Source organism: Phyllobates terribilis, unplaced genomic scaffold (genome assembly GCF_046119375.1).
Source record: "Phyllobates terribilis strain yellow unplaced genomic scaffold, ASM4611937v1 Scaffold_4__5_contigs__length_816908805, whole genome shotgun sequence".
Taxonomy (NCBI): Eukaryota; Metazoa; Chordata; class Amphibia; order Anura; family Dendrobatidae; genus Phyllobates; species Phyllobates terribilis.
Genome location: NW_027362764.1, coordinates 461,861,382 through 461,886,143, shown reverse-complemented (window position 1 = coordinate 461,886,143; position 24,762 = coordinate 461,861,382). Strand labels below are relative to the sequence as shown.

Below are 24,762 nucleotides of genomic sequence, written 5' to 3'. Positions count from 1 at the left end.
AGCCTGATTGGCCGGGCTGTTTAATTAGGCAAGCTTTTAGCTCCATCACAATAATGTTCTGGAGAGGAAGCATAGTTTCCATGGTACCTGAGAACAGATGTTCCATGCTCTGTATATATACAAACCATCAGTGATACATGATGATACAGAAGAGAGGTCTGCGTTCATAAAGGATTTCTGCTACACTTAACCAAAGAATAAGTGCATAAATCAAATATGTGCTCCATCTTCAATCTCATACGTCCTAAAACAACCCACCTCTCCACACGTTCCATTCACCATACTAACAATATGCGTGGAGAGGTGCTGCTCCAAAAGCTAGAGTCAAGTGCATTACAGAAGGGAGACGTCTCCTGAGATTTTTGAAAATCTCAATTGAAAATCAGACAATTTATGTGTATGAAATATGAATGCCTTCTCCTTGCCGATTAAATGGCATGACTGAAGTTTCATTTACACTGGAATGATCTTGGAAACGTGCATGTCAAAGCAAGCAGATTTCATGAAATAAGTGTCAGACTCATGCAAGGACATAATCTTTAGTTTAGAACTGAGCAACAGAAGCATTTATATCTGAGCATCCAATGTCAATCAATTTACATGCTGTTGACATAAGGCGTTAAAGCAGCAAAACAAGAAGGTGAATATTTGATTGAAAGTGTTTTTTCCTGGACTTTGAAATTGATTACTTATTCTGAGGATAGGACATCGATGCGAAGATACAAAAGAAGTCAAGAATAGCTTTACTTATAATTAGTTGGTTACTGCATCTCTTAAAGAAAATATGTCAGCAGGTTTTTGCTATGTAATCTGAGAGCAGCATGATATAGGAGCAGAGACCCTGCTTCCAGCCGATGTATCACTTAGTTTACTGGGTGCAGCAGTTGTGATAGAATCACAGTTTTCTCTGCTGCAGATCTAGCAGAGCTCAGTTGTTGAGTCTAGTGTAACCCCATCCACATCACTGATTGGCTATGTTCTGTGTGTATTGTATAGTGACTGAGAGCTGCTAATTTGTAGTGGGGGTATAGTTAGGCTGGAAGGCATGCGAGCAGCTTGTCCTGCAGTGATCATTTTCACCTGATTGGAACAGGAAAACACAGTCCAGTAAGTGACACATAACTGGAATCAGGGTCTCTGCTACTACATCATGTTGCTGTCAGATTACATAGAAAAAAAAACTACTGACAAATTCCCTTTAAAAGAGTTTTCTGTCTATCTTTGTCCAAACAGTTGCTCCTTGGGGAATTGTGTATAATTATCAAGCAAGTTACATCATAAAACATGTCCCCATACTACAGTTTGTTTGAAAAAGCAAAAAATGCTTTACTTACCCTTTCTGGGTCCAGTACTGAGTCACTGCCACTGCTCTTGGTGTTTGTTATTGTCTGCAGTGCTGACATAATGTCAATAGCGCTGCAGCCAATATCAAAGCTCAGCAGCTCTGAGTGGCTTGTGCTGTCAACTTTGGCAGAGCCGCTGATCTCAGTTATTGGCTGCAGCGCTGTCAACATGATGTTAGCACTGCCTGCAATAACAAACACCAGGAGCAATGGCTGAGACTCTAAACTGTATCCAGGAGACAAGGGGTTTCTATAACCAGAAAAACCCCTTATGCTTGATGATTACAAACATTTTCCCAATGATCAAAAGCTTGAACAGAGGTAGACGAACAGAGTTGCATATATAACAACTATGACTTTGCACTCGCATCACTTTATATTGCCTGTTGGCAACCACTTCAGCAGCTACTCCTTCTCTTTTCCACAGTCCCTATGCCACTCCCAAATGTAATACAGCACATTTTTGATTTTGCCGCTCTCAGTCTCCTCTATTTACAGCAATGCACTGCTTATCTGACACTATGACGTTCTCTTGGGCTTTCTCACTTGTGGCTCAGACATCAGCATACAGACTCCCTCTGTTGTGGCTATTTCCTCGTTTCTTTTGGGCTGTTAATATTCACTTATTATCACTCAAAGGAATAAGCCTCCCTGTCCTTTTTTGTTATGGCAATCCTTGTCCCAAAGGAAAGAGGATCTAATACAAGTTGAATTAAAAAAGTATGGCTTTTAAAACATGGAGTTGAGAAAACAAACAAACAAAAACCCCACTGCATCATTAAGTACCAAACTAGGCAGCGTCCTTAAGGTGTTTAGCAATGTCAAATAATTTGTAATGTATTTGCCTAGTTAACATATTAGAAGATACCATCTTACAACACTAATTGTCCCATAGAGAATTATTTACATATCTTGTTGATATGGGAGAATAACCAGGGAACCCAGAATTCTTTGACTTTCATGCTAAACTTTAGAGCTAATTTTAAAATCATTAATATTTTACTTGTAATACATCGTATAGCTTCATGGTCTGCTATTAGGAAAAAGTATGTCTATAAACAATAGTGCATATGTAGCACCCTGAGGATTCGGCTGCTACAGGGGTATTGCACCTCAACCCAGAGGTGTGATATTCCACTCCCGGGTAAGGATGGAGTGTGGACCTGAGCTCGGTAGGCTGCATGCACTACACACATCCCATTTCCGAGGAGCAGACCAACGGTACTCCCACTTAGAAATGTGCAGGTACGACCGAGTCTGTTCCTGGCTGGAGTGGGAGGGGGGTGGTACATCCCAAGTAGTGTAGGGGCAGATAGGGGGAGCAGCCTGGGTAAAGATAGGAGCTCATTGGGTGCTGGTCACCTGAGCTCACACATAGAGGGAGTATATAAGGTGGGCACCATCTTAGATCAGGGTCAGTCTGTCAGAGTAAGAAGCAGAGGTCCAGATGAGCCTGCAGAGAGAGAGTGGAGCAGAGAAGGAAAGACCCAGAGGGGACAAAGAGAGGACTCTGAGAACCCAAATTCAATCCCCGGGTGAAGAGTCGGCAATAGGGTACCGGATCCCAAACTGGTGGGGGCAAAAGCACACCCTAGCCAGAGACCGGAGGCCGTGGGCAGGATCTGCCACGGCCACCCACCACATCCACCCCGAAGGCAAACCACGTGGAGGGTCAGGGAACCCAAGGCCAAGGGTCTCCCAACAGAAGGCCCGAGGGAGCTGGACCTAGGTGGATCACTAGTGGGGACGGCCAGAGGAAAGGACAGAAGGAGAGCTCAGGGTCACGCTCCGGACTTGTTTGGGGGTTGGCTGAATCCAGGACCTGGTGGACGCAGCACGGCTCGGGTGGTCACTTGAAGCTGGAGTGACCGGAACATCAGCAGTGAGTAAATACCCTAAACTGCACAACCCGACTCTGTCTTCATTTAACATCTATGCTGCACCACCACAACCCCCATCCTCTGCACCTGACCCCCTGAGGCTATACCCCACCCGTTGGGGGTTATACTACCAAAAGCTGCACCAACACCATCAGCCTCAGCGGACCCTGCTGCAGCGGCGGCCATAGTGACCGCAATACAACGGGTGGCGTAGTCGACATTAAGAACTTTATAACATCTGTAGGACTGCCACATACTCTGAGCTTGACACCCTGGGCACGGACCGGGTCACAGCCACTCGGAAGACTACAACTCCCATCTGATCCGGCTCCGGGTATTCCCCTAAAGAATATGGCCCAGGGGGCGCGTCAACTTTGGCGTAGTCGGCAGGATCACGTGCCCGTAACACCCGGGTACTGCGTGCCTGAAGAAAAGAACAAGTTTACCTCAAAAAGAAGTCTCCTGCCGGTTCCGGAGGGTCCCCGCCATCGGACTCCGTCACAGATCGATTCCCGCCGGTTGTCCGCCATTAACAGCTTTTTCCCGCCATCTGCAGAGTTTCCCGCCACTGGGAGACGATTCCCGCCATTTCCAAAGGTTTCCCGCCTTGGAAGAGCGGACGCCATTATGGGCGTGCCAGAGGGTGGCAAGAGGCCACCTCCCATCGTGGGCCAGGACCGAAAATGGCGCCAAAAGTGGAAACCGCCCCCACCAACAGAGACTGTGATGCTAGAGGCGTCTGTCAGCGTGAAAGAACTGCCCCTGGAGCTGACAATCACCAAGTGGCCCCGGGACCGCCCTCGAAGTGGGAGGACTGAGAAGGAGAGAGCAAAGATGGGTGTCGCCTGGAGCTGTCTGGAGCGAGCGCACCCGGAGGCAAGAAGCCTGGAGAAGAGTATCGGAGGAGCTTACCCGGAGATGGCGAGAAAGCAGAGCAGCACCGGCCCATTGGCCAGGAGCCTGCTAGAAACAGAGGAGGGAGAGCAGAGCAGCACCGGCCCGCTGGCCAGGAGCCTGCTGGAGACAACAGGAGGAGAGCAGAGCAGCACCGACCCGTTGGTCAGGAGCCTGCTGGAAACAACGACCCCACTAGGCCTAGTGGAGGTCCTAGCACAGCTCCCCCGAGATCGGGAGTGTGCACAGACTGCGCTGGAGGGCCTCGCACGGAGGATGGCCCGGGTGCAACGAGAGACGTTGGCGGAGTGGAGCCGAGAGATGGCCCAGCGGACCGAGACTCGTCAGCGGAGCACGCCACCCGAGACGAGGAGACAGACCGCCTCTGAGGATGGCGCAGGAGGACTGAAGGCCGGAGACGGCGCCGAGAAGGGAGCCGAACGAAAGGAGGCAGGTAAAGGGGATGTTTCTACCCCAAACCGGGAAACCGCGTACCTGCCCCAGCTCCCCGTCGCAGAGCCCGAAGTACCCCCTGCCGTGCCCGTAACCGCAACGTCACCGCCACAGACTAGGCCTCAACCGGAAGCCGCGGCCGCGACCCCTGTGACATCACACGCCTCGACCCCGAGCGTGACCAAGCAGGAAGTACCACCAGCCTGGTCGCAAGGCCTAGTACCCCCGGGCGCCGCAATACCAACAGCGCCCCCTACCTCCGCGGAGCCCCCGGCCTGGTCGCAGGGCCAAGTAGCCCAGGGCGCCGCCGTCCTTACGGTGCCCTTCACCTTCCAGATACCCCAGGCCTGGCCGCAAGGCCCGGGCAACCCGGGCGCTAACACCACCGCGCCCATAAGACCAAGAGTGCCGCATCTGGGAGAGGACCTGTTCGCCCAGCATACGTGCCTGGACGGGTCTGAAGCTAAAGGAAACCATAAAGAAAGAGCAGGAGGACGTCGTCGTTAAGTACAGCGGAGTACAAGCTGTATATAGTTGCCCGTCGGGGCACCGTGAACAGTGAACTGTTGCTAATATAGTCCCCGTTGGGACCAGCATGTGTGAACTGTTTACCCGTTTATCCCTTTAATCCCACTGACCGAGGACTGAGAGCGGTCATCCCTATTCCCATTACCTGGCCGAGGACTGAGAGCGGCCACCTTCCCTTGTATATAGTTGCGCTTCCTAAAGCGCCCCCTACCGGTTTTATAGGAAAACCATTTTTCAAGAAAAGACTGTCGCACTTTACCCGGTCACACGTTGCACAGTGACCGGAGGAGGAGCTAGAAGCGAAGAAAAGTCTACAAGAATGTTTTATATGAAAAGTTTTATTGATATATATATATATATAATGTTTTGTAAGATGTTTTATATGTTTATGCAAAAATTTGTATGTTTTGTGGTGTTTTGTTCTTACAGCCCGAGGACGTGCTGTGATTTACCAGGGGGGAATGTAGCACCCTGAGGATTCGGCTGCTACAGGGGTATTGCACCTCAACCCAGAGGTGTGATATTCCACTCCCGGGTAAGGATGGAGTGTGGACCTGAGCTCGGTAGGCTGCATGCACTACACACATCCCATTTCCGAGGAGCAGACCAACGGTACTCCCACTTAGAAATGTGCAGGTACGACCGAGTCTGTTCCTGGCTGGAGTGGGAGGGGGGTGGTACATCCCAAGTAGTGTAGGGGCAGATAGGGGGAGCAGCCTGGGTAAAGATAGGAGCTCATTGGGTGCTGGTCACCTGAGCTCACACATAGAGGGAGTATATAAGGTGGGCACCATCTTAGATCAGGGTCAGTCTGTCAGAGTAAGAAGCAGAGGTCCAGATGAGCCTGCAGAGAGAGAGTGGAGCAGAGAAGGAAAGACCCAGAGGGGACAAAGAGAGGACTCTGAGAACACAAATTCAATCCCCGGGTGAAGAGTCGGCAATAGGGTACCGGATCCCAAACTGGTGGGGGCAAAAGCACACCCTAGCCAGAGACCGGAGGCCGTGGGCAGGATCTGCCACGGCCACCCACCACATCCACCCCGAAGGCAAACCACGTGGAGGGTCAGGGAACCCAAGGCCAAGGGTCTCCCAACAGAAGGCCCGAGGGAGCTGGACCTAGGTGGATCACTAGTGGGGACGGCCAGAGGAAAGGACAGAAGGAGAGCTCAGGGTCACGCTCCGGACTTGTTTGGGGGTTGGCTGAATCCAGGACCTGGTGGACGCAGCACGGCTCGGGTGGTCACTTGAAGCTGGAGTGACCGGAACATCAGCAGTGAGTAAATACCCTAAACTGCACAACCCGACTCTGTCTTCATTTAACATCTATGCTGCACCACCACAACCCCCATCCTCTGCACCTGACCCCCTGAGGCTATACCCCACCCGTTGGGGGTTATACTACCAAAAGCTGCACCAACACCATCAGCCTCAGCGGACCCTGCTGCAGCGGCGGCCATAGTGACCGCAATACAACGGGTGGCGTAGTCGACATTAAGAACTTTATAACATCTGTAGGACTGCCACATACTCTGAGCTTGACACCCTGGGCACGGACCGGGTCACAGCCACTCGGAAGACTACAACTCCCATCTGATCCGGCTCCGGGTATTCCCCTAAAGAATATGGCCCAGGGGGCGCGTCACATAGATGTAACTTGAAATTCACCAACATCAATACAAAATCTTTAAATATTCCCCACCATCTACCATGTGCCATTCATGATACTAGTGTTCACTTATGTGGAAGGGGAGTTTTGGTCCCCCAAAATGCCTGGGTGTACTTTTTATCTCTGCACATCTCATGAAACTATAAAAGGTAAATGTCCAAAATCTTCTTTTTAACTATGAACTGTTATCCTATTTTATTGCAGGTTTGTCAGATTAACTCCTCATGCACTTCCTCAAGGTTTTGCAGCTGCAGCTTTTCAGAGAAGTGCTCTCAGGACTTTGATGTACTTATGTCAGTTTTTAGCTAATGATCATGAGACAGATTATTTATAGAATTAAAACAGAGACTTGGAAATGGATTGTAAGAGGGAAGCAGAATCATAATTACAGGGACAAGACTGCCAGTAGCATGCAATGCCAGGAAAGTCATTAGAGAAGAGAAGGAGGGAAGAAAAACAATAGAGAAGAACAGAGCAAATGATATGGAAGTCTTTGATGATAATGGTAGAAGAGGTATTATGTGAGGAGTGTGATGTGCATTATATTGTTGTGTTTTGTGTAGTGAAGAGGAACATACACTAGATGCGATAAAGATCATAGTATGTTAGAATGAAATCATAAACTTAAAAAATAAGAAGGAAGAATAACAATATCCTTTACAGACATAAGAAACAGATGAACAAATCTTGAATGAATACTTAAGAGATGCCCTCCCAGCAATAATGCTATTTTCTAAACCTTTATCAATGAGTATGTAGTACAATGTGCACATATTTAAATACTACTGGATTGCTAGCTTCTCCGGCTCCCGATAGTTATAATCCTCTTCAGAACCATTGGAATTTGCCGGCTTACACACCGTCTTATGTGTGGAATGGCTGATTTCCCAATGTAAGTCAAAAATACTTATATCAAGGCTTTCACAGGCTTACATTTAGGTCAGGGTCTAATTAGTGTTTAGCATCCGATGTAGAAGCATCGGATGCAATATACTAATGACTCTCGGCTCAAACTCTGCTGCTAGCGTGAGCCAAGTGCCATGCTACTGTGCTCCGATCTTCTCGCATGAGATAATCACAGCACAGGTGTGGACAGACAGAGAAATTAATTTCTCCATCTCCTACATTGCCATTGTCCACGATAATCGCATGGCACTTGGATGATACACAGGTGCAGTACGATGTTTTGCACGCAGCCATAACCTTGTATGGGTGCATGCCATCCAATATACAGTTAGGTCCATATATATTTGGACAGAGAAAACATTTTTCTAATTTTGGTTCTAGACATTACCACAATGAATTTTAAAGAAAACAATTCAGATGCAGTTGAAGTTCATACTTTCAGCTTTCATTTGAGGGTATCCACATTAAAATTGGATGAAGGGTTTAGGAGTTTCAGCTCCTTAACATGTGCCACCCTGTTTTTAAAGGGACCAAAAGTAATTGGACAGATTAAATAATTGTAAATAAAATGTTCATTTCTAGTACTTGGTTGAAAACCCTTTGTTGGCAATGACTGCCTGAAGTCTTGAACTCATGGACATCACCAGACGCTGTGTTTCCTCCTTTTTGATGCTCTGCCAGGCCTTCACTGCGGTGGTTTTCAGTTGCTGCTTGTTTGTGGGCCTTTCTGTCTGAAGTTTAGTCTTTAACAAGTGAAATGCATGCTCAATTGGGTTGAGATCAGGTGACTGACTTGGCCATTCAAGAATATTCCACTTCTTTGCTTTAATAAACTCCTGGGTCGCTTCGGCTTTATGTTTTGGGTCATTGTCCATCTGTTGTATGAAACGACAACCAATCAGTTTGGCTGCATTTGGCTGGATCTGAGCACACAGTATGGCTCTGAATTCATCAGAATTCATTCGGCTGCTTCTGTCCTGTGTCACATCATCAATAAACACTAGTGACCCAGTGCCACTGGCAGCCATGCATGCCCAAGCCATCACACTGCCTCTGCCGTGTTTTACAGATGATGTGGTATGCTTTGGATCATGAGCTGTACCACGCTTTCGCCAAACTTTTCTCTTTCCATCATTCTGGTAGAGGTTGATCTTGGTTTCATCTGTCCAAAGAATGTTCTTCCAGAACTGTGCTGGCTTTTTTAGATGTTTTTTAGCAAAGTCCAGTCTAGCCTTTTTATTCTTGATGCTTATGAGTGGCTTGCACCGTGCAGTGAACCCTCTGTAGTTACTTTCATGCAGTCTTCTCCTTATGGTGGATTTGGATATTGATACACCTACCTCCTGGAGAGTGTTGTTCACTTGGTTGGCTGTTGTGAAGGGGTTTCTCTTCACCATGGAGATTATTCTGCGATCATCCACCACTGTTGTCTTCCGTGGGCGCCCAGGTCTTTTTGCATTGATGAGTTCACCAGTGCTTTCTTTCTTTCTCAGGATGTACCAAACTGTAGATTTTGCCACTCCTAATATTGTAGCAATTTCTCAGATGGGTTTTTTCTGTTTTTGCAGCTTAAGGATGGCTTGTTTTACCTGCATGGAGAGCTCCTTTGACCGCATGTTTACTTCACACCAAAACCTTCCAAATGCAAGCACCACACCTCAAATCAACTCCAGGCCTTTTATCTGCTTAATTGAGAATGACAAAACGAAGGGATTGCCCACACCTGTCCAGGAAATAGACTTGGAGTCAATTGTCCAATTACTTTTGGTCCCTTTAAAAACAGGGTGGCACACATTAAGGAGCTGAAACTCCTAAACCCTTCATCCAATTTTAATGTGGATATCCTCAAATGAAAGCTAAAAGTCTGAACTTCAACTGCATCTGAATTGTTTTGTTTAAAATTCATTGTGGTAATGTCTAGAACCAAAATTAGAAAAATGTTGTCTCTGTCCAAATATATATGGACCTAACTGTATGCTGCCAATCGCAGCATGCAGCTTTTTTTTTTCTCACGCCAAAAATGTTCCTATTTACACACATATCTTTGTATACCCTAACATATGTGTACTGTCACTTTATACTTTGGTATACCATGTGATGACTATTATTCTTGCACTTGCATTCTATAATCTCAGTCTCATATATTTTTCACATGCATATAGACCTTGTAAAAGTGCACACACCCCATGTTAGTTCTATAGACACAGACCTCCTTCCCATACATCCAATTACCCCCTGTGTGCGTGCCCCTTGTTTTTATACTATTTTATCATTTTATCTAATTTTTCTGTCATTGGTTGTCCAATTGTTGTCACCTGTATCAATAAATGTGACTTATTTTTCACTAATTTGATGTGTTGGGACTTTTATGGTCGGATTGGTTTCCCCTTCTTTCCTTCCACCAATTTATCGACTGTCTTACTGATTCTATTAGTCTGGTTCTCTGATAGACACTATATATATCATTAGGTAATAAAAAACTGATACAAATATTTATTCTACATCAGGGACCAATTTTTCTTTTTTCCTTGTTTCATTATTTCCATACATATTGATAAAAGATTAGGGAATACATTTTTTGCTGGGAGTTCTTTAAACACAAGCATAATAAAAGATCAATGTTATGATATGTTTAGGATGTGCTTATGAAACTAGCAGTTTATTAATACCAACTGGCAAAGTGAAAAGGTAAAAGAGGTGTTTTAAGAGTGATATCCAACCCCCTGCAAGTATGAATTTGAAATATAGACCAGGATTGCTTCTCTAGGTATTGTTTGGCCAGAGATGGACTAGGCTAAAGTGAGAGCGAAAGAAAAGCTATCGGGGAATCTGCAGATGGCCTGTCGGGTAAGAAGGAGAATTTGAGTAGTCTTCCAGATTTGGTGTCAAGTAAGTTGTTCCAAACACTCACAAACATCAATGCAGTTTAAACATTTTATATTTTTCCTCTGCTGATCGTATATGATCTTTAGTGTAAAGTCTGCTAAATCCCAAATTTAATTTGCATGCAAACCTGCATTGCAACACACATGCTGTCTTGATATTTCTTTAAAGGGAATGTGAAATAAATTTCCCCACAGCCTTAGTGATTATCTGCAGATAAATATAGTTTTAAACATACTTTGAATCTATTGTGAGAAAAGTACAATACAGATGTTTACTGTTGTTGTTGGCTTTCTAACTGAATGTTTGGCTGCAGGAAGAAAACTAAGTAATATTCTCCCTGTGGCCTCTCGATTCCAGTCAAGTAGGGGCTGTGAGAAGTCAATGATTTGTATACAATGAGCGCTTTGTGATCACTCTGTCTGCTCCTGGATAGGGATGAGCAGACATGTGGAAGTTCGTGTTCTGGTATCCAACGCAAACTTTATTCCAAAGTTGTGTTCGGGAACCAGAACTGTACCCGAACTTGAATCAAAACCTGAACCCCATTTAAAACAATGGAGACTGGAACTTTCGATATGGGTAGGAAAAAAAAAATCTCTTTCTCTCTCCCTCCCTCCTTACTTTCCCCTTCCCTACCTCCATTCCTCTCTCTCTGCAACGGACTTCCGTTGGAACCTTGAACATGGCAACGGACTTCCGGGGAAAGTCCCTTTTCGGCCTTTAGCACCGAACATTAATTGTCCGGTACGAATGCCGAACTTTAACATCGGGTCCTCTCATCTCTACTCCTGGATTATCATCCTGTTCTGCACACGGGCACACATAAGCTGCTGCAGAGAGAATATCACATCATTTCCTCCCTGCATCCAAACATTCAGTTACACAGCAACATCTGTTTATAACTGTATTTACCTGCAGAATAGCCCTTTCAGACACTGTAAGTGTTGGCCTGGGTTAAATATTGTTACCTTATATTTGATCATATTTTAGGTCATAATTTAATATTTAATCATGTTTACAGTTTATTGCATCATGCAATCATGTCTACCTATATGAACACATTTGCAGTTTATCTATGGTTCTCATTGAATTCATTACAATATATCTTCATGATTGATTCACTATTAATTGATCTTAGGATATAATTCATTTTAATTTATTTTAGCCTTTCCCCTGACATGTCTCCTTATGTGTTTTGTGATATTTCCCTGATTTTTAATATTTATCTCGGTTGCATTTTAGTTGCAAAGTTGTATTTTTATGTGAAGCTTGATCCGGCTACTGGAGGCACAGAACGATTAAATTAGACTGAATACAGTGTAAATAACATAATGAGATTTTCCATGTTTCTCTCATTTTTATGTATCTTTTTATGTGACTGACACATTAAACCGTGCTCACCTCAAAAAAACTGAAATATGTAAGAGCTTTTAAGAACACTTATGTTTAGTGCTTAAAGTTACTGCAAAATCTGCTACACGAGAACTTGCTCAGCAGTAAACTAAGATATATAAAATAAAAAATACACACATTTTTATTTTAAACTATAGGATATGTTTTATGTTATGTCTGTTATGTATCCTTTAATTGATGTTAAGCAACAATTAGGTTGGGTTCAGATGGCCAGCCATATTTTATGGTCAGTATACGGACTGAAATGGATGGTCTATCTAGTCAGTCTGTGCATTGTGGTCTGTAAACGTACCGTGAAATATGGCCGGCCATCTGAACCAGTCTTACCTGCTTCCAAATCAAGTTTTCGTTAAATTGACCTGGCTTAAAGTGCTTGGCTACCTTTGAGCACCATTTTACATAAAAGGTTGGTTGCCTCATAAATGCAATATATTACTTATTATGTCCTGATCCTTAGTTATCTTAGTTACTGATCCGCGTACAATCTGGTTTCCGACTGCACCATTCTACTGAAACTGAACTGACTAAAGTCACCAACTACCTACTAACCGCCAAATCTAAGCGACACTACTCTGTCCTCCTCCTCCTAGACCTGTCATCTGCCTTCGACACAGTGGACCATTCCCTCTTACTACAGATTCTCTCATCTCTCAGCATCACAAACCTAACACACCGGACATTCAGTGTCTCCCACTCACACACCACCTCCTCATCTCGCCCCCTATCTGTCGGTGTTCCCCAAGGTTCAGTTCTAGGACCCCTGCTCCTCTCCATCTACACCTTAGGCCTGGGACAACTCATAGAGTCTAATGGCTTTCAGTATCACCTCTATGCCAATGACACACAGATCTACCTCTCCGGTCCCGATATCTCCTCCCTACTAATCAAAATCCCACTATGTCTGTCCGCTATGTCATCCTTCTTCTCTGCTAGATTTCTAAAACTTAACATGGATAAAACAGAATTCATCATCTTTCCGCCATCTCACTCAACACCCCCCAACTGACCTATCTATCAACGTCAATGGCTGTCCACTCTCCCCAGTCCCTCAAGCTCGCTGCCTTGGAGTAACCCTGGACTCCGACCTCTCCTTCAAACCACATATCCAACCCCTTTCCTCTTCCTGCCGACCCCAACTTAAAAATATCTCCCAGATCCGCACATTCCTCAACAATGAATCTGCAAAAGCACTAGTGCATGCCCTCATCATCTCCCGCCTTGACTACTGCAACCTCCTGCCCTGTGGCCTCCCTTCCAACACTCTCGCACCCCTCCAATCTATCCTAAACTCCACTGCCCCACTAATCCACCTGTCCCCCCACTATTCCCCGGCCTCTCCTCTCTGTCAATCTCTTCACTCGCTCCCCATTACCCAGAGACTCCAGTTCAAAACCCGAACCATGGCCCATGGTATACAAAGCCATTCACAACCTGTCTCCTCCATATATCTCTGACCTAGTCTCCTGGTACATACCTGCACGCAACCTCCGATGCTCATCTCCTTCTCTACTCACCTCTTATCCCCTTTTCCCACAATCGCATACAAGACTTCTCCCGTGCATCCCCCCCTATTCTGGAATGCTCTACCTCAACATATCAGACTCTCTCCTACCTGTGGAAACCTTCAAAAGGAACTTGAAGACCTACCTCTTCCGACAAGAGTACAACCTGCAGTAACCACCGCTCCACCATACAGCTGCACGACCAGCCCTACCCTCACCTACTGTATCCTCAGCCATCCGTTGTAGACTGTGAGCCCTCGTGGGCAGGGTCCTCGCTCCTCCTGTACCTGTCGCTGTCACATTTTGTTCAAGATTATTATAATTGTTTTCACTCTGTATGCCCCTTTCTCACATGTAAAGCACCATGGAATAAATGGCACTATAATAATAAATAATAATAATTATAGTTACAATCGCATTATTGTCCACAGTGGCATTAAAAATTCTTTACCCCTCAAAGCGTAAAGAGGTCTTCCCACGAACAAAAGTTCATTTTAATCAATGGCTGTGTCTGACCGTGCAGGAACATAGTCTGATCATACCACATCTCTTGGGCGGGGGAGAAAGCAAAAGACAATACAGACATTAAAGCACGGGATCACAGCTGATTCTTTCTTTGAAGTATAACATTGCTTAAAAACAGGCAATGAAATGTTTTACCTCACAAAAACAATCCTCTGTGATCCCTGCTGTAATTTCTGTATACTATTTTGCTTCCTCCCCTGCCCAGGAGATGTGGTATGATCAGACCATGTTTCGTACATGGTCAAAAACAGCCACTGATTAAAATGAATTTTTGTTCGTTGGAAAACTCCTTTAAGTTTTCCATCATTCCTTGCTGACATGTCTGTACATGGTTTGATCTAAGGTACTGACTTCTGTGAAGTGTTCTCTATAGTATTCCAATGTAGGAAAAACTAACCACCCTACTGTAATTTATAACCACATTTAAGGCTTGGTTCATACTAACAATTCAATTTCAACATTTTGATTTAATAACAAGACCAAAAAATCAAGTAAAAGATCTCTCCCCTTATGGACATAATTTGCATCAGATGGACCCTATTGCCTACAACAGGGTTAATTTGGTTTCAGCTGGGGTGTTCTTCATTAACAATAAAAGTAGGTCTGCCTGCTGCTCTTTTAATTTAGGTAAAAATCATGGAACTTGAGACAGAGCCTCCTTAACCCCTTCACGAGTGCCAGTTTCCGTTTTTTCGTTTTCGCTTTTTCCTCCACTTCTTCCCAGAGCCATAACTTTTTTTCTGTCTACATTGGCTTATTTGGGCTTGTTTTTTGCAAGATGAGTTACACTTTTGAATGATACCATTCATTTTACCACATAATGTACTGGAAAATAAAAAAAAAAAACACTTCTGACTTGTGCCTTATATGTAGGGTGGATGTTGAGAAGGGGTTAAAGGGAGTCCGTAAGCACAGGATGACTGCACAAACAAAGTCTGCGCTCGATGCCGGCACTTTCAGCACAAACCAGGCTCGGTGCACTCTTGGTGTGGGAAGCATTTAAGTGCACCTTCCCAAATACTTTTTTTCCATCTATCTCTGCCCTTCTCTTGCTCTATGAGTGACAAAAGTCAATCATAGAAGAGGAGAGGTAGAGATGAGGTTTAACAAGTGCAAAAGATGGGAAGTTGCACTTTAATGTTTGACCACGCTAAAGGTGCACCAAGCCTCTGTACTTGGTTTGAACAGTCATTCTGCACTAACAGAGTCTCTTTAAGTAAGCCTTGATGCAAGTATAATCCTAATCTAAACTTTTAGAGATGTGCCTAATGGCCATTTTTGCACTGTCTCCAATGACAAACAATAGAATTTTGAACGATGGGCTATCATTAATTACCCTGTATCTCAATGCAAACTATCTAAAATGGTGCTTTATGGTAAACTTTAAATGAATATTATTCCTCAGGGTAGGCAATGTGCACATTGGTTTACAATTTGAGTGGTCTTTGGTATATAGTAAAATGCCTTGATTTAGGAATTTAGGTAAAAAATAAGCGACATTACTGTCATTTGCTAATTATCTAAAGTAACCAGCAGATTCCTACAATATCCACTGAATTGAATTGTCCTATAAGAGGTGGATGATGACAGAAGACATCGTTGAGCACGGACAGTATTGTCTTTGTCTGCTACAACTATAAATCTATGTGTTTGTCAAATTTATCCCAATAAAATGTTCTAATTATCTTATATAGCCAAGTTGGCAGTTTTGCAAAATGTAGTTTTTATTAATTACCACTAATGTGATATCATAAATGATTGCAGCTACTATTTCCAACTATGAATGGGCCATTGGTGGTTTCAGAATGAAACAGCCTATAAAACTGCAGCCAAGTATAAAATGGCTGGTAGGTATTCTGTCCATCCATTATACGTTGGAATGGAAATAACTTTTAAGTTTAAAGTGTCTAAAAGGATGTATAGATTTTCTGTCAATCATTCTATGCTGGATTATGGACAGTACGCCTAGTGGTATTTGTGTATACAGGGTCTCTGGAGTAAAATACAAAATCATAAAACATAAACACATGTCTAAATTGAGCTTTCCCACAGTTGACATTTATAATATATGCAAAATATAGCTGATTTATTTATGATTATTGTGAAGCCCATTGCTGGAACTCTTTTGATCAGTAAAACAGGGATTAAAGGCCCCCTCACTGCATGACTGCCATAAGGCGCAGTTTGAATAGCCAACAATTGTAACATAGTAACATAGTAACATAGTTTTTAAGGTTGAAGGAAGATTAAGTCCATCTAGTTCAACCCATAGCCTAACATGTTGATCCAGAGGAAGGCAAAAAAACCCATGTGGCAAACACTAAGCTCCACATTGGGGAAAAAATTCCTTCCCGACTCCATACTACAATCAGACTAGTTCCCTGGATCAACGCTCTATCAAGGAATCTAGTATATATAACCTGTAATATTAAACTTTTCAAGAAAGGCATCCATGCCCTTCTTAAATTTTAATAGTGAATCATTTGTGACGCCTCTTACTCGAAAAAGCCCTTTCGTTTACCCTGGGAGTTGGGGGACTCGGAGTCGGGTCCTGTAATGGAGAGATGGGGTGCAGCCGTGGCCCGGACCCGACCCGTGCTCAGGGCCATCACATTAAAAAGGAGATGGTGTGGGCTTATCCGGGTTGAGTGGCTGATTTACGACTACGCCACCTGTGGCACCTGGTGAAGGCCACCAGCGCCGCTGCAGTCCGGTGAGGCATGGTGTTATGGCGGCCAAAGTTATCACTACTCCCCACAGGCGTAGCGAGGGCTCAGGGCAGAGGGACAGGATGGAGGGGGTAGTAGTAGAGGAGAACGGATGCCATGTCTCGCGGTGTGGCGCAGAATAAACAGTCCGGAGGCCATAGGGGTGAACTTCCAAGGCTTTACTCACTTTAGAGATGGCAGAAGGAAGGTGACTCCCTGCTCCCCGCGGAGTCCTGCGGTCACCAGGGACGTGGGTCCGACAACCTCCAAGTAAGTCCAGCATTCAGTCGGGACCCTACACCAGAGTGTTCCTGAACTACAGACCGAATCCTTTCCTGTCCGTGTGTGAGCAAATAGGCCGGGTCTCCCTCTGAGCTCCTCTCAGAACAAGGGCACGGGTGGCAGCTCCGCTCCGTCCCATACCCGGTAGGATCCTCTGGGCCTACTGGGCTTTCCCAACCAGGACGTGGAGTAGCAAGGTCGGGTGTCGGGGGCCGGTACCCCTCTTGCAGCCGGACTCCCTCTGAATATATCAGCATGGCGAGGACAGGTGGCATACACCACTCCATCTGCATCCTGCCTGGGATCCATTTGCTATGGAGCCACACTCTTAAGCTCTGGGCCTTCTTGGTCCTGGTCCTTGACCGGGTCGAGACATTCCTTGTCTACAACCTGCCCCTCGTCCCAAGGCCGGGATACGAGGGCTGTGTCTCCATCCGATGCGGGCCCACACAGGATCCGCGTTAGGGTGGGAGATCACTGTCCACTCAGCAATTGACAGCATAGAGACAGTCAAAGAGCGATTAAAGGCAGTCAAAGAACCAAGAACCAAAATGGCTCTTTACTAAATATGAAATTTAAAGTGTAACTAACTTGTAGGTCCTCCACCCACACCCACTAACTGGTTCCCCTAACTCTTGGTTCCCCAGTCTCCCTGTAACCAGGGGAGCAGCACCTAGTGCATACTAGCTACCTCTGGTGGAGAAATGTGGTGTTGGATGCAAAGGTTGGGTCACGACTATCACACTGTTCTTACCTCAGAGGAGGAACACTACACTCCATTAGAGAAGTGCAGCATTCCTGTGGCGGTCGAACCCTCAGGGGCGCCACACACTCATTACAACATCATGCGGCAGAGAGTTCCATAGTCTCACTGCTCTTTCTGTAAAGAATCCCCGTCTGTGATTATGATTAAACCTTCTTTCCTCCAGATGTAGAAGATGCCCCCTTGTCCCCGTCTCTGGCCTCAGAGTAAAAAGAGCAGTAGAAAGGTCTTTGTACTGTCCCCTCATATACTTGTACATAGTAATAAGATCACCCCTAAGCCTTCTTTTTTCCACACTAAATAACCCCAAGTGTAATAACCTGTCTTGGCATTGCAGACCCCCCAGTCCTCTAATAACCTTGGTTGCTCTTCTCTGCACCCTCTCTAGTTCAGCTATGTCTTTCTTATACACCGGAGAACAAAACTGTACACAGTATTCTAAGTGTGGTCGCACTAGTGACTTGTATAGAGGTAAAATTATGTTCTCCTCATGAGCATCTATGCCTCTTTTTATGCATCCCATTATTTTATTTGCCTTTGTAGCAGCAGCCTGACACTGGCCACTAAACGTGAGCTTGTCGTCCACCAATACACCCAGGTCTTTTTCAGTTACAGTTTTGCCCAGTTTTTTTACAATTAAGCATATAATTATACATTTTATTTCCTCTGCCCAAGTGCATTACCTTACATTTATCCCCATTAAAGCTCATTTGCCATTTATCAGCCCAAGCTTCTAGTTTACATAGATCCTCCTGTAATATAAAATTGTCCTCCTCTGTATTGATTACACTGCAGAGTTTAGTGTCATCTGCAAATATTGAAATATTACTCTGTATGCCCCCTACAAGGTCATTAATAAATATGTTAAAAAGAAATTGAGCGTGTAAGTAAAAATCTATATAACGTAGGAAGGAGAAGGGATCTTGGGACCCCATTCTGGGTATCAATGGATCTTATATTTATCAATCATCATGTGGCTATGTGCAAAATGTCACATGTAAGTAAATTCCTTTAACAACAGTTTAAGATTATGGGGAGTGAAGGGGGTTACAAAAATCTGGCACAACTATATATTGGTAAATACCCTGAAAAGTCTCTGCGCATCATTTAGATTTGGAAGAATAATCCACATCATGAAATTGCTTCCAGTGTTTGGTTTAGTAAATGACGCACAAGCTTAAAGGCAATCTGTCACCCTTTTGAGATTTTCGAGTTAATAATATGGGCCTACAGGTTGTATACAGCAGAAAATAATCATACCTCCATGCCTCCTTGATGATGCTTGCTCAGTAAAAATCATCTTTTATAGCTTCGATCTTCCAGACTATGGTGCGTAGGCTGCCCGGAAGATAAGACTGCCTCCGGTCTTCATTATATATTATAGATTTCTCCTCCCCTTCAGACATCCCTTGGACTTCATGTGCGTGCCTGGGCATACTGCCTGCCGTTGCTCCCCTCCACTGTGGGGAATTCACTTTCACTATACACTGGAGATTACTTAAGCCAGAAGTTACAGTGACTCTCCGGCGCCTGCGCACAACAAAATTAAAGACAGTGCCCACAGAAGAGCCAAACAGAGCAGAGGAGAGACCCCAGGCAGAATGCGCAGGCGCTGAATTTCCAGCCGCACACATGACGTCAAGGCATCATCAAGGAGGCATACAGGTAAGACTAATATCAGCTGTATACAACCTGTATGTCCATATCATTAACTCAAAAAGCTCAAAAGTGTGACAGATTTCCTTTAACTTGTTCTCTCTGCTGCAATTATTGTTTTTGCTTTTTCTGTTTTTCTTCTTCTTTTTAAAATAGCCATAACTTTGTAATTTTTACTATTTTTTTTCTGATATAGATGTATGAGGGCTTGCTTTTTGTGGGACAGGTTGTAGTTTTTAACGTGACATCATTCATTTTACTATATAGTGTAAGGAAATTGTGCAGTAAAAATTACCTGGAAACATGATTCTCCAGGTCAGTATGAATAGAGAGAGAGAGCAAATATGTATAGTGGCTTAAAGGGAATCTGTCAGTATAATCAACTTTCCTAAGCCGCCTGTATGGGCATGAAGGTCATAGGAAGCTGAATAAAGTGATATCTTGATATCTGTAATCCGATGTCTTATTCCAGAGAAATCCACATTTTTTTTATATGTAAATGAGCTGTTCAGTAATATGGGCAGACACTGTTCTGCATGAGAATCTGCCTCCAGAGATTATTGTACATGAAGGGGGCTTTACGAGTGTGATATGTAATGGCCGGTCTCTGCTCTCCTGATCTCACTGCAGAGCTGTGTGTGATTATACCTCACACATCTGCAGGTTCCTCTCAGCTTCAGGCTCCATCTCCGAGATGGCCTGTGTTACAGTACAGCAGAGCTGTGAGAGCTGCAGCAAATGTGTTTGTAAGGAGAGAAAATTCAGTTCTACTGTTCTGTGTTAGTTACATGTCTCACACTAGTAACGTCCCCTATTTATTAAAAATAATCTCTAGAGGCAGATAGCACATAGCACAGAGATCTTAACAGCATTTACAAAAATGTGGATTTCTCTGGAATAAGACATTAGATCGCAGATATCAAGATATTATATTAGATATTATATTTGCATTATTTTCTGGATGAAATCAAATACTGCCTAAGGCCTCATTCAGATGTCCGAGTTGTTGCACGTATGCAAAAAAATGGTTCAAGTTTTAGGCTATGTGCCCACGTTGCATTTATGAAGCAGAAAACTTCTGCTGCATAAATGCAAGTCCTCTCCCGGAAAAACGCATGCGGAATTCCGCACGCGTTTATCGCGCATTTTTCGCGCGTTTATCACGCGTTTTCCACATGCGGAATTGGCTTGCGTTTTTTATGCATTGGACAAAGGCAATTCCGCTTGCGGAAACGCAAAATTAAATGACATGCTGCGGATTTTTGAACGCGGCATAAACGCTGCGGAAAAATCCGCAGCATGTGCATAGAACTTGCGGAATCCCATTGGGGACCATGGGGTGCGGATATACATGCGTTTTTCAAGCGTTTACGCTGCGGAAATTCCGCAGCATATACGCTTGAAAAATGCTACGTGGGCACACAGCCTTAGCATCAGTGTTTCATCAGTGTTTTCATGCATGGATAAATAAATAAATTGCAAAGCTTCTCCTATCTATTTGCAATGTTAATCACTGACAGCACAATATGCCATCCGTGTGCTGTATGTGATTTTCATGGATCCATGGACTTATATTGGTACTATTTATTCATAATGCAAGAAATAATGGACCTGTCTCCGTAATTTTTAAATGGACACTCAATCCACAAAAAGACAAGTCCCATAAACTATGATGGGTATGTATTCTATTTTTCAAAATCATGGATAGGACACATATGTCTGTATGAGGCCTATTTTATCTGCTTGGTAATTTAAAAATCTTATCTGACTTTCTGACTGTCCACCCATATGTCTATCTACAGAAAACAAAACTGACCAGCACCAGCCAAAGGAACAAAGCAAAAGTGAACAGGTGAAAGTTGCAATGACTGACATATATACATACAAAAAAATTGCTGCACCCTACTGCGGGTGCCAAGATATTTGCAAACACTGAATATATGAATTTTGACCTACATATATGAATTTTGACCTACATTACTGCTGTATAGACTATACTTTATCTCTCAAATCTATACATATTTCACTCTCTGTCTGTCAACCAGACATAGTTAAATATTAATATACATATGAGCTTGGATAAATCGTTTTCGTGTGACTAATGGAAATTTAAGCATGCCTTTTTTAGATCAATAAACCAATATTCAATTCTGTCTTAACAGTCAGCGAGGTGCCTTCAGAGTCACCATGCAAATTTAGCATCCTCAGTAATTACCTGTTTTAGAGTCCACCGAAAAATATGGCTGTCCTTGCAAAATACTGTACACAACCCTTGCACTGCTTCCATAAGTAGGATCGTCTGCATCTGTTGCTGACACCTGGATAATAGAGGTACCTGACAAAAAGAGAAAAGATTGACCTTTTTTAAATTAAGAGCTGAAAATCTAATTTAGCCTCTTCAATAAAAATAAAAAAAACAACTTGCAAACTTTGCATAATGACAGCAACACTAACTGTTTAACCACCTGTCAGTGGAAGATTAATTGCCAGGCACATCTTCCATTCCACTAATGTATCCTAACAATATAATGAAGAAACCATTTTTAGAGATAAGCTACAGAAGGCTATTAATGCTTCTCGTCCTCTTGTATATTGGATTCACCATTCATAGGCGACATGATGACTGCTTTAACCACCTGTTCTCTAGACTATGGACGTCTTTAATTTCACTGCTCTCTATTTCTTTATTTGTTATGCATGTAAATATTTTATCTTATAGCAAGGATTTCTTCCACCATTTCCAGCCAGACATATTCATAAAGGATTTACTTTTAGCACTGGTAAAGATATATAGATCTGATCTATAGGTTGTGTGTGCCCTAATCATCAATTCACCCATCTTACATTCATAAGACCAACCAGTTACATATATGGAGGTATGATAACTGACCAGTTGTTTCACCCACTATTTCACCAGTATGGTTACTGGTATTCAAATCTCCAAGGTTTCCTTTCCAGACTATTAGAAAGGTCTATATTGTTTTACGGCACTATATAGTTGACATCCATTTCCACACCATATACATAATTCTTGAAAGCCACAGAAGTTCATGGTAACATAGCTGGACTAAAGGTAGCCATACTCATTGAATTAAAGTTGCTTGTAGATCAATCTTTCAATATTCAATCATCTGGTGAATCATTGATACACTGTTGCAGACTTACCCACTAAAGGTTTACATTATCAATTTGTAGCATTAAACTACTGCAAATATTCACCAATCAGCGGTTATTTAATAGCCTGTTTAGACAGGCAGAACGCATTTACGGATGCGCACTGAATAATCTATAAAAGATTGTTCGGTTTGCATAGGCTATCATTGTCATCAATAGCGCAAGACCTGTTAACAAACAACGATGTGCTGTTGAGAACGATGATTTTTGTGCAGCACAAAAGATTATTTCACTCGATGAATGAGTATTTTGTTTGTTCATCACGTGATCAGCAACCTTTTTACATTGCAAGATCATTGTGTAATTAGCATTGATCCTTCACGACAATCTTTTAGTGTAAATGTACTTTTAGTCCATTACTCACCGGCCAACAAGCCATTCATGCTCAATGACACCGGGTAAATAAACAATGGTCATTCTAGGAACGTTCTGTCACAGAAAGATCCTTTGTGGACTAGTAGTTATTGGAAGAAAGGTTTAAACATGGCAAAATACTTTCCAGTCTATGAATAAAATGATCACCAATTGCTAGATTTTACCCGAAAAATTATTGTTTGGTTGAAATTATCTGCTCGGATCACCCTTAGACTAATGTTTATGGCTACCTTTAGACAGCTCTGGCTCCACAAGCAATAAGGGTCATCATGAGACCTATTTAGTTAGATAGGAACCTATTTAGTTAGATAGGAACACTAGAGGTTTTGCCCCCGTTCTGATATAAGACAAGCCACTAAGGTACAATAGGAGACAACCCATAGTTTGGAACGAATCACTTAACTGTACAGCCGATTTTTATGGGCCGACACTAACATAACCTATCCAATTTAATGGATGGTGCTGTATGTGCTGTATGTGAAATAATAGCGACGTTTACAAGGCAATTAAAAATGGACATGCTCATGTTAGCTGTAGGTTGGTTCATAATCACTACATCTGATGGACCCAATTATCCAATTCTGATCTTGTATAGAGCCCTGATCAACCCTGTAACTGCTGTCTCCCAGAAATTGGTATCCCACCATTGAAATTATCAAAACACCAATGCTCTGTGTTGATAAATGAAGTGGAAATAGAGCATCTAATAGGAAAGTAATGGTGTAGTAAATATCAGCAGAAATGTTGTATTTCGTAGTCTACTTGAGTTTATCTCAGAATAAAACCTTTTTATTATATTATATTAGTCGGGGGGGGGGATCAGTAAAGTACCATATTTGCTGTAGAGTGAATGCTGCTATATGAAGATAATGATATGCATCAGGTTAACCTGCTGGAAGACAAAGGAAAGCCATGGTGGTCTAATCCCTTGTGCTGTCAGATGTATTACCATTGCAGTAGTAATTACCACAAAGTACCATTATGCAGCTGTCTGTGGTGTGATTATTATACTCTTTATGAAATAGATGTGTTTTAGCCTTGCAAACTGCCTCACCATGCATTTACTTTATGCTAATGCATCTCCATTCGGCTCTGCCTGTTAATATCTCACATAAACTCAAGGCGTACAATTTATTACAGAATTCTAAGAAATAGGAAAACGTATCACAAGCAATGAAAAAAAAATTGAAGTTCCTGCAAGACTATATAGGCCATTTCTTTACTGATTTTTTTTGCTTACCAACTGGTGACATTTCTGGTACAGAAGCTGTGTAGGGTCCATCAAGGAACCTTGGCTCATTGTCATTTATGTCTTGGATTTTAATAATAAATTCAGACTGTGGTTCCATGGGTCTTTCAGTTATTCTATCTAGAGCTTGAGCCTTGAGAGTATACTGAGCTCGTTCTTCTCTATCCAGTCTTTGTATGGCGTGGATGTCACCTGTCGTATCATCAATTGTGAACATCGTTCCTGCTCCATCACCAGTCAGTATGTATTTTATTGAGCCATCGCCTTCATCCATATCTGAATGAAGCTATAAAAAGAAATAAAAAAATTACAAAACATGCAGTTATTTTGCGTATATCACTTATTTCGATGCTGTTGCTATGAACTCTAACACATGAGTTTTAAGGATATTACAGGTGGCTTTGGAGATCCTCGAATACTTTACACTAAATGCGTTTTCCTGAAATCATGATAAACATGAACCTAAAAAAAATAGATATGAGACCCATTCTGAGTTTTGCCATGGGATGCAATAATTTCTGTAGAGGGATCAGTTCCAAAGGGCAAAAACACTGTCCTC

General features: G+C 43.2%; 1 protein-coding gene across 3 annotated transcripts in view; it reads right to left on the bottom strand.

Annotated features, from left to right (window-relative positions):
• CDH20 (cadherin 20) overlaps positions 1 to 24,762 on the bottom strand; it is an 813,890-nt gene that overhangs the window by 128,578 nt on the left and 660,550 nt on the right. For all 3 annotated transcript variants that reach the window (XM_073678646.1, XM_073678647.1, XM_073678648.1), the window contains 2 exons: positions 24,195 to 24,489; positions 21,621 to 21,740 (listed from right to left, as the gene is read on the bottom strand). In XM_073678646.1, the coding sequence (XP_073534747.1) occupies positions 21,621 to 21,740; positions 24,195 to 24,489 (415 nt within the window). The remainder of the gene's footprint in view (positions 1 to 21,620; positions 21,741 to 24,194; positions 24,490 to 24,762) is intronic.